This window comes from Globicephala melas, chromosome 9 (genome assembly GCF_963455315.2).
Source record: "Globicephala melas chromosome 9, mGloMel1.2, whole genome shotgun sequence".
In the NCBI taxonomy this organism is placed as follows: Eukaryota; Metazoa; Chordata; class Mammalia; order Artiodactyla; family Delphinidae; genus Globicephala; species Globicephala melas.
In genome coordinates this window covers 41285361-41301287 of record NC_083322.1, presented here as the reverse complement: position 1 = coordinate 41301287, position 15927 = coordinate 41285361, and the positions used below count along the sequence as shown (strand labels likewise).

At 36.8% G+C, this 15927-nt stretch overlaps 2 protein-coding genes and 1 pseudogene across 2 annotated transcripts in view; 1 reads left to right on the top strand and 2 right to left on the bottom strand.

The window, feature by feature from the left end:
- Positions 1-2318, bottom strand: part of LOC138842807 (basic proline-rich protein-like) — a 31106-nt gene extending 28788 nt beyond the window's left edge. The window contains exon 1 of the mRNA XM_070046273.1: positions 2219-2318. Within this exon, the coding sequence (XP_069902374.1) occupies positions 2219-2318 (100 nt within the window). The remainder of the gene's footprint in view (positions 1-2218) is intronic.
- A 3015-nt stretch (positions 2319-5333) lies between these two features.
- Positions 5334-6939, bottom strand: LOC132597810 (ubiquitin-conjugating enzyme E2 variant 1 pseudogene; annotated as a pseudogene).
- Positions 6940-7763: 824 nt separating this feature from the next.
- Positions 7764-15927, top strand: part of SEPTIN7 (septin 7) — a 65840-nt gene continuing 57676 nt past the window's right edge. The window contains exons 1-2 of the mRNA XM_030857544.2: positions 7764-7802; positions 9353-9455. Of these exons, the coding sequence (XP_030713404.1) occupies positions 9446-9455 (10 nt within the window). The 5' untranslated portion in view covers positions 7764-7802; positions 9353-9445. The remainder of the gene's footprint in view (positions 7803-9352; positions 9456-15927) is intronic.

Genomic DNA, 15927 nt, shown 5'->3' with positions numbered 1-15927 from the left:
CCTGGTCCATCCCTCCTCTTTTAGGATTAGCAGGTGATTTTTTTTTTCTGGAGTTCACAGAAAATCCTGTCCATCATTCCAGAATGTTATCTGTATCCTGGTTTACCTTCCTTTCTTCAGCTGCTTGGGTAGGTAATCTTTTTTTTTTTTTTTTAAATTTAATTAATTAATTTGGCTGCATTGGGTCTTTGTTGCTGTGTGTGAGCTATCTATAGTTGCAGCGAGCGGGGGCTACTCTTCATTGAGGTGCACAGGCTTCTCATTGCAGTGGCTTCTCTTGTTGTGGAGCACGGGCTCTAGGTGCATGGGCTTCAGTAGTTGCATCACGTGGGCTCAGTAGTTGCAGTGTGCGGGCTTAGTTGCTCCGTGGCATGTGGGATCCTCTCGGACCAGAGATTGAACCCGTGTCCCCTGCATTGGCAGGCAGATTCTTAACCACTGTGCCACCAGGGAAGTCCCTGTCTAGGTAATCTTTTCTTTTTTTTTTTTTAACTTATTTTTTACTTTTTAAAGCATTTTTTAAAAACTTATTTATTGGAGTATAGTTGATTTACAGTGTTGTGTTAATTTCTGCTGTACAGCAGAGTGACTCAGTTATACACATATATATATTCTTTTTTATATTCTTTTCCATTGTGGTTTATCCCAGGATATTGAATATAGTTCCCTGTGCTATACAGTAGGACCTTGTTGTTTATCCATTCTATATGTAATAATTTGCACCTACTAACACCAAACTCGCAGCATTTATTAACATTTAAACATGCAGCTATCATTTTTTTTTATTCCTAAAACTTGCATAACCCTTTATTGTCCTCTAGCTTCTACCTTATTGCCCTTCTATTCACAGATAAGCTTTCGGAAAGAATTGTTTACCCTCACTGTCTGCAGTTAGTTATTCACTGCTTATTTAATTCCAGTCTGCCTTCATCTATCTTCCCCTATCTTTCCACTGCTCTGACAGTGGTCCCTGATAATGATATATAGATTCTTCTATGTCTCTGTATTGACCACTCCAGAGCATTTGGTACAGTTGACCACTTCTTGAAGGAGGCCACTACAGTTGACCTCCTTGAACTGCTTCTAAGAACTACTTTCCTCATTCTTTTCTCTCTCCTTTTCCTAGGTTTGTGTAGGTGATAGTGGTGGTGGTAGTGGGATGTTGCTGTTGGTTCTGACCTGCTTCCTACTTTGTATACTGTAATTGGATCCATACCCATGGCCTTCATACCGTTTAAATGTTGTTGACTTAAAATGTTAATATCTGCCTAACCTAGACATTTCTAGAACTTCTAACTTTTATATATGTAGCTGCCTACTAGATATTTGTCTCCCTAAAGCCAATTTTGCACCTTAAACGCAAATGAATTTTGCTTTTAATGATTGGAACAACCATTAATCCAGTTGCTCAACCTAAATTCATAAATTTGAGTCTTACCACTCCCCCCACAAGTTACAGAGGCTTGTCAGTTCATGTAATATCTTACCCAGCACTGTCCATTAGAAGTTAATGCAAGCCACATATGTAATTTAAACTTTTCTAGTAGCTACATTTAAAAAGTAAAAAGGAACACGTGAGTTTAACTTTAGTATCAGATTTTATGTAGCCCAGTATAGCTAAAATTTTATTTCAACCTGTAATCAGTATAAAAATTGACATGCTTTATTCTTTTTTTCATAATCGGTCTTCAAAACCTGGTTTCTATTTTATACTTAGAATATATATCAATTCAGACTAGCTAAATTTCAAGTGCTCGATAGCCACATGTAGCTAGTGGCTACTGTTACGGACAGTAGCATTCTAACTTAATTTCTCTTCATCCCCACTGCTTCTGTCTTCCCTGGGCTACTGCAACAGATCTTGGGATTGCTACCATTATCTCCTGCAGTTCATCCTCAATATTATTGTTAGTGGTAATTTTCTAAAATATGAATGTGACTCGGCATGTGAATTAATGTGATTGTGCAATTTTCTGCTTCAAATCCTTTAATGCTGTTCATAAGTTTTCAAGATGAAGCCTATTCTAAGTTCTTTAGTGTGGCCAACAAAGTCCTTTATAATCTGGCTTTTGCTTAACTTTCCTACCCTGTATCTTCTGGACCCTGATAATGAGTTGTATTGAGCTATTTGTAGTTACCATAAAGAACTGTGCTCTCTCCTCTTGCTTTTGTACCTTTACAGTTACCAGTTAGCCTGCTCATATTCTCTAGTACCTACCTACATCTCTCATCAGACTAAGGCCTACTAGTCCTTCAGGATCTGAAGGATTTGGCCCCAGGATAGGAGAAAACACCCTTTTTTTCGTTCTCATAGCCATCTTTCTGTGCTTGCCTCCATTATAGTATTTATCACTGTGTTAATATAATTGTCTTCTAACTTACCTGACCTCAGATTCTTAGTTTTATAAGCAGGGACCTTGTTCTTATTAGCTTTTACATCCCTAATTACTAATACACACATTGTAAGGGTCCAGTAACTGTGTTGATTGAATGAGTGTGGCCAGTAATTCTGTGAGTAGAGATTTAAATTCCAAGTTCAGAGCAAAGAAAAAAATGTATTTAAACTTTTAAGTTATCTCATTCTTACATGTGTTCGTACAATTAAATATTAAAATCTTTTAAGTAGATTAACCAAGAATCCAGAATAAGATTAAGAAAATAAAAGTTGGTTTCATTTGTACACAATTGTTCATCTCAGTAAAAAGGGTGGAGCTGGGGGCATGCAAACTAAGATATGATCTTTAGAGAAAATTGGGGAGGGAACATCAAAGTTAACATTTAGGACAAGCTTATGTTATCTTGTAACATCTTAGTGTTCTTGTTATATTAAATCTAGAATCTAGGTATTTTTACACCAGTTATATTTAAAATACTTAAGGCATTTAAATAGTGAAGTTCTTTAATTTTCCCCTTGAATTATGTAAGAAATGGGAGGAATTTGACTTAGTGCTAGACAGTTTCATCTATGTGTATGATGTAAGGCTTTTGTTAGTAATAATGAGTAGACAAGTAAATTTATGTATCTTTTTTCTTTTGTAGTGAGTAGTTTTTTGTATTTAGAATTACGTAAACTTTAGGAGAAAAAAATTTAATTGTATTTGTCAGTATGTGAAACAGCATACAGTTTGTTTGTGTTTTAAAATCCAAAGTGGTACAGCTTGAACTTGAAATTATTTAGGAAAGATCAAATGTTACCTTTGAAATTTTAAGTTACTGATGTAACCCTTCCTTGGATCTTTGCAGTCTGTTTTTTTGTTTGTTTGTTTGTTTGAATTGTAGTTACTAAGGGGAGAAATAGAATCCTGGTCATATTTATGTAATTTGGGGCTGAATATCTCTTTTTGTAAAGATGGGGAGAGCTGAAGGTTTATAGTAGATCCTACCAAAAATACGTTTTAATTTTCCTCAAATTCCGACTTTTGTCACTTCCAACCTGTCACAACTCAATTTCGTTATTGTTACTGAAAAGCATATTTAGCAGTTTTCAAAACAAGTTGGTACTTTTCTCCTTTGGAAAATATGTATTAATTTATAAATATTAATATTTATAGATACTAATATTCAGACCTTTAAAATGACAATGGATTTTCACATGCCAAGATTTTGATAACTTTATTCTTTGAAATAAGAACAAACGGCAAGAGAATATAAACAAATCTCAAGGGTTCCAATAATCTGTCAATTGAAACCTTTTTGAGGCATCTTGTTCTTTGAATATAATTGATTTCTAGAAGAAAGTTTAAATAAGTTAAACACTGAAATTACTGGATATTGTATTTAAGTTGATTTTTCCACAGGTAGTGAAATAGGAAGCAGTGGAATTGTAGCTTGATTTTCTTTTTTTCTTTTTGGCGGTACACGGGCCTCTCACTGTTGTGGCCTCTCCCGTTGCGGAGCACAGGCTCCGGACGCGCAGGCTCAGCGGCTGTGGCTCACAGGCCCAGCCGCTCCGCGGCATGTGGGATCCTCCCGGACCGGGGCATGCACCCGGATCCCCTGCACCGGCAGGCAGACTCTCAACCACTGCGCCACCAGGGAAGACCCTGTAGCTTGATTTTCTTAAATGTGAATTTTGTCATAGAGATTTGGCATATCTTTTAGATAGTAACCAAAAGATTTTGTAAGCACATGCTTTTAGAAAAGATGATTTGATAACTGTTTCTTCTTATGTAACTGATGTTTGAAATCAAGTAATACTCTTAAGACCTCAAGATATTTTGGGTGAATATACTTTTACCTACATTCACATGCTTATAAATGTCACAGTTATATCACTCAGGTCTATAAGTAATATTTCTTTATCCAGAGGTTGTATTTCACACTGGCACTGTGAACATTATATTTGTGCAGAAAAAGAATCAGTTTAGGTCTTCTGAATTATAGACTGTGGTTGATTTTAGAATTTGGGGTAAGGAAAGATTTTTATGATATGTGAAAAGTCTGTGTGTTTTAGTCAACCAGTGTTATATTATTGGTGTATTTCCTAAGTCTGTCTTTTGTGTTGAGACACAGTTTCTTCCTCAGAATAAACTTTCCTGAAAGTATATTTTTGTCCTTTATCTTTTTTAATAACTCCTGTGTATCAGCACTCTGTTAGGAATGTAGAGATGAATATGACATGATTCTCTCCTGGAAATAAGTTGTGTTGGGAAACTGGCAAGTAACATGTTTAATTTTAAAATAATTTAATTTAAAACATGAAATTATTTAAAATGTTATAGTAGTTATGTACAGAGAATTATCTACTCTCAACCTAGTCACTCTTCTTCCTCACTGTTACTGAGACTGCTTTGGTGCAAAACTACCAGTAATCTTCTTATTTCCAAATTTTATGTTCACATCTCTGGTATTTCATTTGACTGTTCAGTAGCATTTAACACAAGTGAGTGACCTTGAGCCAGTCCTAGTTTTCCTTTCTCCTCACTGACTGATCAATCTTTCTCATTCTTTCTCTGCCTAACATCTCAATGTTGGAGTGCTCCAGGACACTGTCTAGACCCCCTTTTATCTATAATCTCTCTTTGGGAATCTGATCCTCTCCCCATACTATCTATGTGCTTATGTTTCCTAAATCTATATTTTCAGCACCAACCAACCCTGGAATTTCTGAAATCATATGTTTAACTGCCTACTGGCCATCTCTTCTTGAATATGTAACAGACACCTCCACTTAACATGTTAAAAGCTATTTTTGATTTTGGTGATTTTGGCCCTCACAACCCACTCTTTTCCTCCCCTTTGTATCCTGTTTCCCTGGAGATATCACTAGCCATTGAGTTGTTCAAGCCAAGTACTTAGGAGTTATCTTTTTTTTTTTTTTTTTTTTTTTTGTTATAGCACAACTTATATATTTCAAATGGACAAAAAATTAGTATCATTTACAGTATCTTAAGATAAACTGCCTTTGAATGGGAGCTTCCTTTCCAGTACTTTGAGGTCTACAAGACGTATCTAGAAAATTTACTACTGTGGAAAATGAAGACTGCTTAAATCGAATGGGGGGTAGGGGAGGGCCTGTGGTTTTTCTTTTTGATTAATTGCTGTAACACTGTCCTTCAGGAGGCTGAGGGAGTTTCATATTTTCTTTAGACATCATTAGGCGCCGAAGCTCTTGCAGGACAACTTTGATGCTATATGAATTCTGCCATTTTGCTAGCACTGATATGGCTCTTGGGTCCACCACTCCATTAGAACTATTAACTCCATTCATATTAATTTTTGTTACAAATCTTACAAAGGGGGGTGCTTCTGGGTATTTAGGTCCACATTCTATTTTAAGGCTGTATATTCGGTTTTCATAAATTGTCCGAGCCCGTGGTGGCTGCCATCTTGCGTCGCTGTCGCTCCAGGAGTTATCTTTTGTCTCTTCATCTTTTGTCTGTTTTTCTTTTGCCAGTCACATCTAACCCACCAGCAATGTCCTGACAATTCTTCTTTCAAAACATATTCTGAATCTTCATCTCTCTTTGCATGCATACCATCTAAATTCAGTATACCCTTTCTTTCTTGGACTATTGCAGTAGGCTCCTTACTAGTTTTCTTATTTCCATTTCTTCTCTTAGCAGTAAGAGCTATCTTTAAAACACAAATCAGGTCAGGTCACTTGCCTGTGTAAAACCCTCCAGTGGCTTCCCATCATGCCTAAAATAACATCCAGATTTCTTACTTTGGCTGGGTACAACATGATCTGGCCCCTGCCTGCCTCCCTGACCTCATTTTTTATCACTTATCCCCTGGTCCACTACTTCACCTCATTGTAGTTCATGTACCTTCTTTTTGTTCCTGAAAGTACCAAGTTCATCCCCACTTTAGGGCCCATTCCTTAGCCCTAGAATGCTTTTCTCCCTTTTCTTAATTCAGTCTCCTAGTTGTGCCTAAGACTATTCTAGGAGTTGAGGATAAAGCAATAAATAAGACACACAGGTAGATGGAGATGTTTTTCTTACACCTTTTTGTATGGTGGGTTCCTTGAATATGTAACCTAAAATATTTTCTCTGAAACTTCTTCAGCTCTCCCAGATGGCTTCCTCTTTTTGATGCCACAACTTATGTAGTTCATTTAATCTGTACCTTGATGGAGTTTACATTTTAGTTGGAGGTAGGGTGGGTGGAGATCACAATAAACAAGATTTGTAAAATGTATGTTAAATGGTGGTAAGTGCTAAAGAGAAAAACATAAAGCAGCAAAGTGCTGAGATGAGTAGTAATTTTAGATAAGGGTGATCAGGGCAGTCCTCTCTTTGAAGGTGACATTTGAATCATCATCTGTTCTAGGTTGTGATATAACTCATAGATTTCTTCAATATAGAATAAAGACATACCCTTTTTAAAGACATTTTGTCCAAGGATAGTCTGTTTTCTTCTCTTTGCTATATTATTTGCCTTTAAGTTATTACAGGTCACATTTACTTCGTCTTTCCATTTGTTACTGCTTGCCATCTTTAGCTTCCTTCCCTTTCCTGTATCTACAAGTTTGCATTTCTTCCAGTTCTTAACTTTAATTACTTGAAATATAGCACTGTATAAAGATTTTTAACTAAAACATTGGCATTTATCTGAAGTGGGCTGTCTTAATCCAGTGACTGACAGAGCAAAACTGTATGAAATTTACATTTTTTTCTTCTTGGGATTTAAATTTGGTCCCTGTATATCTTCTTGAAACATCATACTTTACACTTTTTTTTTTTTTTTTTGCGATACGCGGGCCTCTCACCGTTGTGGCCCCTCCCGCCGTGGAGCACGGGCTCCGGACGCGCAGGCCCAGCGGCCATGACCTACGGGCCCAGCCGCTCCGCGGCACATGGGACCCTCCCGGACCGGGGCACGAACCTGCGCCCCCTGCATCGGCAGGCGGACTCCCAACCACTGCGCCACCAGGGAAGCCCCATACTTTACACTTTTTTCACCATTTCTTGTAAGACTTCAGGTACAGGGCATAGTAATTGTTCTTTATAAAAAGATAGATAGGAGGCCTCTGATTCTGTGTTTGATCAGGAGAGCTGCTGAAATGGATTAAAATTCATTGGGCCTTATATCCGACAAAAAATATTACCTTGACGTGAGTAGAAAAAAGTCTGCCTTCAATTTATTTGTAATTTACCTCTAATTTGTTGAGTTACATGTAAGTAACTTTCATTTTTTTCCCTCTATCTTTTACTATGTTCCAATGGATTTCTCTCTCCTGTTCGACTGAATGTGCCGTGTATGATTCTTGGAATTCCTCGTTTACTGTTCCTCTGTGGATCTGTCTGTTGGAATCTGGAACACTGGAATGATGGAAATGTGTTCTTTACAAAGTAGCTGTGAGTATGCTACATAATTTATAGAGAGGCTTTTTTCTCGTCTAAGTTAAATTTCAGTTATAGTTGGATGAAATATGAACCAAGGAAGCCTTAAATTTAATGCATATTCTTAGCTCTGCATGTAGTAGATTTTCAAATATTTGACTTTAAAATATTCTGATCAGTATCCTAACTAGTATATTTAAAATTAGTCTTTCAGTTTAATTGGCTTACTTATCTTCTCAATATTTGTCTTAAAAATCAGTTTATATGAATTTTAAAAAAGATAAAAATATTATGGATGGAATATTTAGTTACATATGTGATGCTAGTAAGAAATGCAGATTGCTGTTCTTTGTTAAATCCGAATGTATTGAATTAGTACTTTGATCCCATATGAGTTTTTTCGGATGAGAATTTAAATGTGGCAAAAATCTTTAAGAAAAATGTGTACCTCTTAGGAATATTTTGCCATTTTATATATATGTACATATATATATATTTTTTTGCCGTACGCGGGCCTCTCACTGTTGTGGCCTCTCCTGTTGCGGAGCACAGGCTCCGAACGCGCAGGCTTAGCGGCCGTGGCTCATGGGCCCAGCCGCTCTGCGGCATGTGGGATCTTCCCGGACCAGGGCACGAATCCGTGTCCCCTGCATCGGCAGGTGGACTCTCAACCACTGCGCCACCAGGGAAGCCCCTTGCCATTATATTTTAATGAATGAATAAGACCTACCCCTAAGTAAATTAATCAGTAAGACTCTACTCACTCAGATGGTCTGAACTGTGGACAGTGTTTCTCACCAATGGGTAAGTTGAAAATCAGACTGATTTACTATGACAATTTAGAAGTAGATTTCTTTGAATTACTCATGAAACTTCCTGAGATCATCAAAGAATCAAAAACCACACAGAAAACTGAATTGAAATTTACTTTAAAACCTGGATAAATCTGATGTCCCTGATGATAGAGGCAGCAGACTCATGTAAAAATCTTGAAGTGACATAATTGGACCTAGTATAACAGCTTGAAAGATAATGTTACTGACTGACATTGATCATGAGAGCTTTTAAGAGTTCATGAAAAATTTTAAACTCCACGTTTTGATTTTATTTCATGAATAAGAAGATAAATTTCAAGAAACTCCTGCCTCTGGTAATTAGTATGAGCAAAGGGAATGATTAAAAGAGTCCTTAATATAATTTTAAGGGGATTTGAGTTTTTTGTGAAAAATCCTTCCGTTTTTTTTAGTTGATTGGTCAGAATCTTATTATTAGTAAGTTACTATAAATTGAAATCTTTGCTCTGAGGCAGGTTTCTTTAATTTTTATTTTATTCCTTTGGGTTTTTGTAATTGTCTATTGTCAGTCAACTTGTGCTCAATTCATTTTGTCCATTTCTGCAATTAACTAATACTTTTATTGGTAACACTGTAAAATCAGTTTGATTCACCATGAATAATATTAGTTTATATAGTTTTCTAAAAATAGGTTAATGAAGGGAATTTGAAATGTGTGACAGAAGTGATTTATTGATATATGAATAACCGGACTGCTTTTGCTTTTCTCAGCAACAGAAGAACCTTGAAGGCTATGTGGGATTTGCAAATCTCCCAAATCAAGTATACAGAAAATCAGTGAAGAGAGGGTTTGAATTCACACTTATGGTTGTGGGTAAGATATGATTTCTCACTAAAATTGAGTTTTGATATGTTTCCAACTATTAATGAACTCTGAATGATTTGAGAAAACAATAGCCCAAATAACTGCAGGGATCATGTGTTATATTTTCTTTTGTTATGCAAATACATTTTAAAATTTAACTTGATGGCGTAATGGGATTTCAGTATTTTCTTGCCTCTTTCTTGTAGATGGCACAGGTTTGGAAACTCAGTAAAAGTTGAGAAGAGGGGTGGGGGGTGTAGTGGTTGAATAGAACGCTGGAGAAGTTCTCTTCAATCGATGATGCTACAAAAGGAAATAGCATCTGGTGGTTACTTATTACTCCAGGATTTTTTTTTTTTTTTTTGACGGTACGCGGGCCTCTCACTGTTGTGGCCTCTCCCGTTGCGGAGCACAGGCTCCGGATGCGCAGGCTCAGCGGCCGTGGCTCATGGGCCTAGCCGCTCCGTGGCATGTGGGATCTTCCCGGACTGGGGCAAGAACCCGTGTCCCCTGCATCGGCAGGCGGACTCCCAACCACTGCGCCACCAGGGAAGCCCCAGGATAATTTTATTCTCTGGCTCATATAGTGTAGTGAAGCCATATCACATGAGTGTTTAACTTAAACATATGTTCTCTGAATTTGAAAAAGAAGGATGGGGTAGAGGATCATAATCATGCAAATGATTACCCTGGGAATTCATTCATTAAGTGTAAGCCCTGGAATTAGTGAAATATGATGACTCTCCTTGTTCTTTAGTTCACTCTCATTTTTCTTATGAGTGTGTTTTGTCCTGTGAGCACCTTTCCCTGCCTGTAGTCCATTTTAAGAGATTGTCAAGGGTTATTTTGACTGTAGGTTGGTAACATAATCATTATATATATAAAAACACTTTACCATGTATAAGATTAGTTATCTTAAATGACAGTCTTAAATGACTATAATATTTTCACCTCATATAGGCTGACTTTATAACCTAGCTCCTCAGTTTGATGCAATTTTGTTGTATTTCTCTATTTGTTTTATGAAAGTAAAAGGCAGAATAGTGGATTGACTATATCCATGACAGCGAAAATTGAGTTGATGCTGGACCTTTATGTACTGTGCATTAAATTTGCTAATTACATTCAACTCCTGGTATTTTTATTTTGGTGTTGAATTAGATTAATTGAATTAGGTATGAAATACCCCTTCATTGAAGGGAAGAATATTTTATCAACTGACCAGAGTATTTTACTTGAGGGTAGGTTTGTGGCTGTTTGGAAATATCTGCATTGTAATAGTTCATAGTTAAAACATGGTGGTACAAAGTCTGCAAACTTGATACTTGGTAGAGTTGGTTAACTTGTCTGTCTCTGGTTGAGTAAGAAGCATAGTATACCTAGCTTGCAAACTGCTGGTGTAGACCAGAGGTGTGGGTCTAAATAGGTGGATAAAATATGCAGGACATACCTTTTCTTCCATAGATTGGTAACATAATCATTGTATGTGAAGAAATACTACATCTTACCTTTACTATGTAATGTTAGTGATCTTAAATGACACACCGTAGACAAATATAAGATCATTTTTTTAATTTGTAGAAAACTTCCTAGGTGCATTAGGAGAACCATAGCAATTTCCAAAAAAATTTTAATATTAAAATTTAAAGAATAACTTCTTGGGGCTTCCCTGGTGGCGCAGTGGTTGAGAGTCCGCCTGCCGATGCAGGGGACACAGGTTCGTGCCCCGGTCCGGGAAGATCCCACATGCCACGGAGCGGCTGTGCCCGTGAGCCATGGCCGCTGAGCCTGCGCGTCCGGAGCCTGTTGCTCCACAACGGGAGAGGCCACAACAGTGAGAGGCCCGCGTACCGGAAAAAAAGAAAAAGAAAAAGAAAACAACAACAAAAGAATAACTTCTTGAATATATACTTAGTAGAGTAATATCTGGCGGTCCAGGCCAGATATTTGGTTTGAAATTTCTGTGACATTTGTCCAGATGAAATAGTTAATAACCAGCTGATCTTGATTTTTAGAGTAAATACACAATCTCTGAATATAACTTGTTTTTCCGGTCAGTCCTTTTGTCAACTACAGCTTTTGTTTTTCTCTTCTTTGATAAGACTTCAACTGTGGATAAAGGAGAATGGATGTTAATATTGTTATTGTTATCCCCAATATACCTTGAACATTACTGTTTAATTAGCTATCTTTGTATAGACTTGTTGAGTGCAGGGTCTAAATCTTTTCATCTACATAGTTGCAGTGTATAACACATAAAAGTCACCTTTTGGAACTTCCCTGGTGGTCCAGTGGGTAAGACTCCACGCTCCCAATGCAGGGGGTCCAGGTTCAATCCCTTGTCGGGGAACTAGATCCCCCATGCATGTCGCAACTAAGACTTCGCATGCCGCAACTAAGAAGTCCGCATGCTGCAACTAAAAAGATCCTGCATGCCGCAACTAGGACCCGGCGCAGCCAAAATAAATATAAGTAAATAGATAAATATTCTTTAAAAAGTCATCTTTTAAGTAAATATTTTTAATACATTGTTTTTCAGACTTTAGGCCAAATCTAACAATGTTGTTTGTAAATCACAGAAAGCTAAGACTTTCCATACTTTAATATTCTTGACTTAGAGACTGCAAGCTATTCCTTATGAGCTAAGTCCTCATTTTTGAGATTTATGCTCAGAGCAGCTTTGGTTCTTATAACAATTCTTGGTTTGAGACTTATACATTGATACAAACTGAGAATCTGTATTTAACAGTTGATTTTATCTCTTTGTCCTTTGTTGGGAAACCTTTATCCAGTAACCTTGCTCCATAAGCAATATTTACTTGAGTGACTTTTTTGTATAAAAGAGGCATAATTTGTTTTCCCATATTTTCTTCCCTAAAGGAGCTAATAATTTTTATGACAATGTAAAGTATACATAAAAAGATAAGTAACATTTTTAGTAAGTAAATATAAGTTAGTAGAGTCATACAAAAATTAAGAGCCATAGATGTGTAAAGGTATAGGAGAGCTTTTCCCTGGTTCCCTGGTTGGAATTATTATTGCCTTACTTGAGAAGGAGGTATTAGGGCAGATTTTTGAAGAATAGAATTGGGATAGACATTGAGCGGGCAGTCCAGTTGGGAAAACAATAACCAAACCCTGCATAACTTATTATGTGCCAGGGAATATTTCAAGTACATAAAATACTGATACTTTATTATGTAACTCATACAGTCCTTAACAATAACCCTATGATGTAAGTATTATATTATTGTTATCTCCTTTTTAGAGATGAAGAAACTGAAGCATGGAGATGTTAGGTTACTTGCCCATGGTCACACTGCTAGCAGATGCCAGAACCAAACCCGGTCTGTTTCTCAGTCTGGTGTGTTCTTAGGCACTATGCAGAGGCTCATTTGGGAATACTGGATATAGTGCAGAGTTCAGTTGAGTGCGTCCAGTATGCCTTGAACTTGTATGATTCCAACTAGATATTGTTTTCCCTAAAAAAATTAAAAGAGACAGAGAGACAGACAGAGAGAAAGAGGAAATGAATGAGAATTTTAGAGTAAAATAGTGCAAGCAATTTTTTCCGCCATTCTACTGGAATGAGTGCCTGTGCTAGGGTAGGCATGGTGGAAGAGGTGAATTCACTGTTCCCCCAGTCATTTTCAGCTTCCACATACTTTTATAGCATGAGCATCTCACCTTGCTGAGTTAGTCTAGGTGCCTTAATATAAACTAGTTACTTCTTATGTGCTCAAAGAAACAGGTATCTGCTTTAGTGCAGGAAGAAAAACAAGTTGTCAGTTGATATGTAATTGTGCATTATGGATGATATATTTGGGGGCAGTTCAATGTTAATTTGCACTGCATGTTGATTTTAGGATCTGACCCCGAAATGGTAACTTTATAATAGTTGGAAATAAGGCTGGAAGGGTAGGCTAGCCTAAATTTTGAAGACCTTCATTGCCTCCAGGATAAAAAGATTGGAATTCTTGATTTTGACTCTTTATTTGAAAATTTACTTTAAAACCCAGTGTCAGACATATCAAATAATGAAGACAGTTAGGTCTCTAATTCAGCAAGTGTCAAACCTATTTGGGCTTGGAATTTGAAAATCGTTTGTGTGCTTCTTAATTTTTGCTCTGAGAATAAAATGTTAATTCTAAAATCTTGATTTTACTAGAATCTTTCAAAGGGGTAGAACTCAGAAAGATTGTAGATTGCTTTATCTGACCAGAAAATATTTTGAAAATCAAGTGGCATTAAGTCTATTATTTTGGGTTCTTTGAAGATAAAATTCACAGTTCAATCATTTTTATAATATTAAACTTTGCTAAATTTTTGTAGCAGAGGTTTTCTTTATTGTCATAATGTATTCGACATATATCAAATGTTTTTAGTGGCACTGGCATTTCTGTTTTTTTTAGGTGGAAGGGAGCTTAGAATATGGTGGTTTAGCCATTTTTGGGATTCAAAGTTTATCATAATGTGTTTTTTTTTTTTTTTTTTTTACGGTACGCTGGCCTCTCACTCTTGTGGCCTCTCCCATTGCGGAGCACAGGCTCCGGACACGCAGGCTCAGTGGCCATGGCTCACGGGCCCAGCCGCTACGCGGCATGTGGGATCTTCCCAGACCGGGACACGAACCCGTGTCCCCTGCATCGGCAGGCGGACTCTCAACCACTGCGCCACCAGGGAAGCCCTATCATAATGTGTTTTTGTGTATGACTTATTAGTAAAAGTTTAGGAGGTATTTAGTCAGTGATAGGATATACAATGACAGTCATAGATAATTTTCTCCCACCTTTTTGTTGGTGTTTGAAGTGATGTATTGATAATAACATCCAGAGTTAGTTGAAGAAATTGAAAGTAATATTGGCCATTTTGTATCTAAGCTGTTGGGCATTTAATGGAATTATGTTTAAGCCTGCAGTTAAGATATGTTGGATACTTGAAATACTTTGAGTAATATTTTAAAATTTTCTTCCCTGAGCTCTGTATTTTTATTTTACTTTTAGTAATAAAAGTAATTTAACCAGTGATGATTGCACAACATTGTAAATATAGAAAAACCACTGAATTGTACAATTTAAAATGGTGAAATTTATGTTATATGAATTTTATTTCAAAGAAGTAATTTAGCCAAAGCAGAGAGAATTTAGGGGGAAAAAACTTGTTCTTTTCTCATTATAAATAAGGTTTAGCTGGGTAGCTTGCATTCTTGTTAACAAAATTGATTTTTGTACTTGCTATTATGTACATTTCAATAAAGACGTGATGTTTAAGTATTTTGCTGAAGTTATTTATGTGACATCTCTGATTACTATTTTTTTAATTTTTAATTAAAAATTTTTTTTAAATTATTTATTTATTTTTGGCTGTGTTGGTTCTTTCTTGCTGCGCGTGGGCTTTCTCTAGTTGTGGCGAGCAGGGGCTACTCTTCGTTGCAGTGTGTGGGCTTCTCATTGCGGGGGCTTCTCTTGTTGTGGAGCACGGGCTCTAGGTGCCCGGGCTTCAGTAGTTGCAGCACGCGGGCTCAGTAGTTGTGGCTTGCAGGCTATAGAGCGCAGGCTCAGTAGTTGTGGCGCCCAGGCTCAGTTGCTCGGCGGCATGTGGGATCTTCCCGGACCAGGGCTCGAACCCATGTCCCCTGCATTGGCAGGCGGATTCCTAACCACTGAGCCACCAGGGAGGCCCTAGTTTCATTTTTCTAAGAGAAGTGAAAAACCTTGATTCCTGTGAAACAGTCTGTGTAGACGCCTTTATTTATTTTAATAGTTTTTTATCCAGTTAAATCTATATTCAGTTACCTATTAGCTCTTACTAGATGCCTTTTACTTCTCTAATACTAATTATTTTATTTCTTCTAAGCTTATTTATCCTTCTGTATTTTCTTTCCTCTTCATTCAAATTCTAAACGAGAGGTTGAAGATTTTATCTTTTTAAAAGAACTGTTCCACATTTTAGCATTACTTAAGTGCTCATTGGTTTGCTTGATTAGTTTCTACGGATGTCTCAGTAAAATGCTGCTTGCTTGCTTGCTCTGTGAAGCCATCCTTGATTTCCTTCAAACTGTACTTAGGTGTTCTTTATGTATTCCTACTGTATTTTTTGTTTAATTGTAACTATAGCTTGTTTCTCAACAAAATTATACCTTTTGATGGCAAAATGTCCCCAGTTCTAGCATTTAGCAGCTGTTCAATAAATAATAAAATGAATTTATGTCTTTGCTTTTTATCAATTGTAATAGTCCATCAGAGGATAGCTGTTGGAATGGAAAAGCTATAGGATGTTGGGATGAGATTATTCATCTGAATTAAACCTTTTTGCTCCTTGGCAGGTTTTTTTTTCCAAGCTGGATCATTAAATCAATTTGGTGAATCATTTAAAAGAATGAAAAATAGAAATGATTAGAAAATAGACTGCATTTTGCTTAGCAAGACTGTTGTTTCATGAAAGTTGTAAATTTGTACACATACATTTATACAGTACAGAT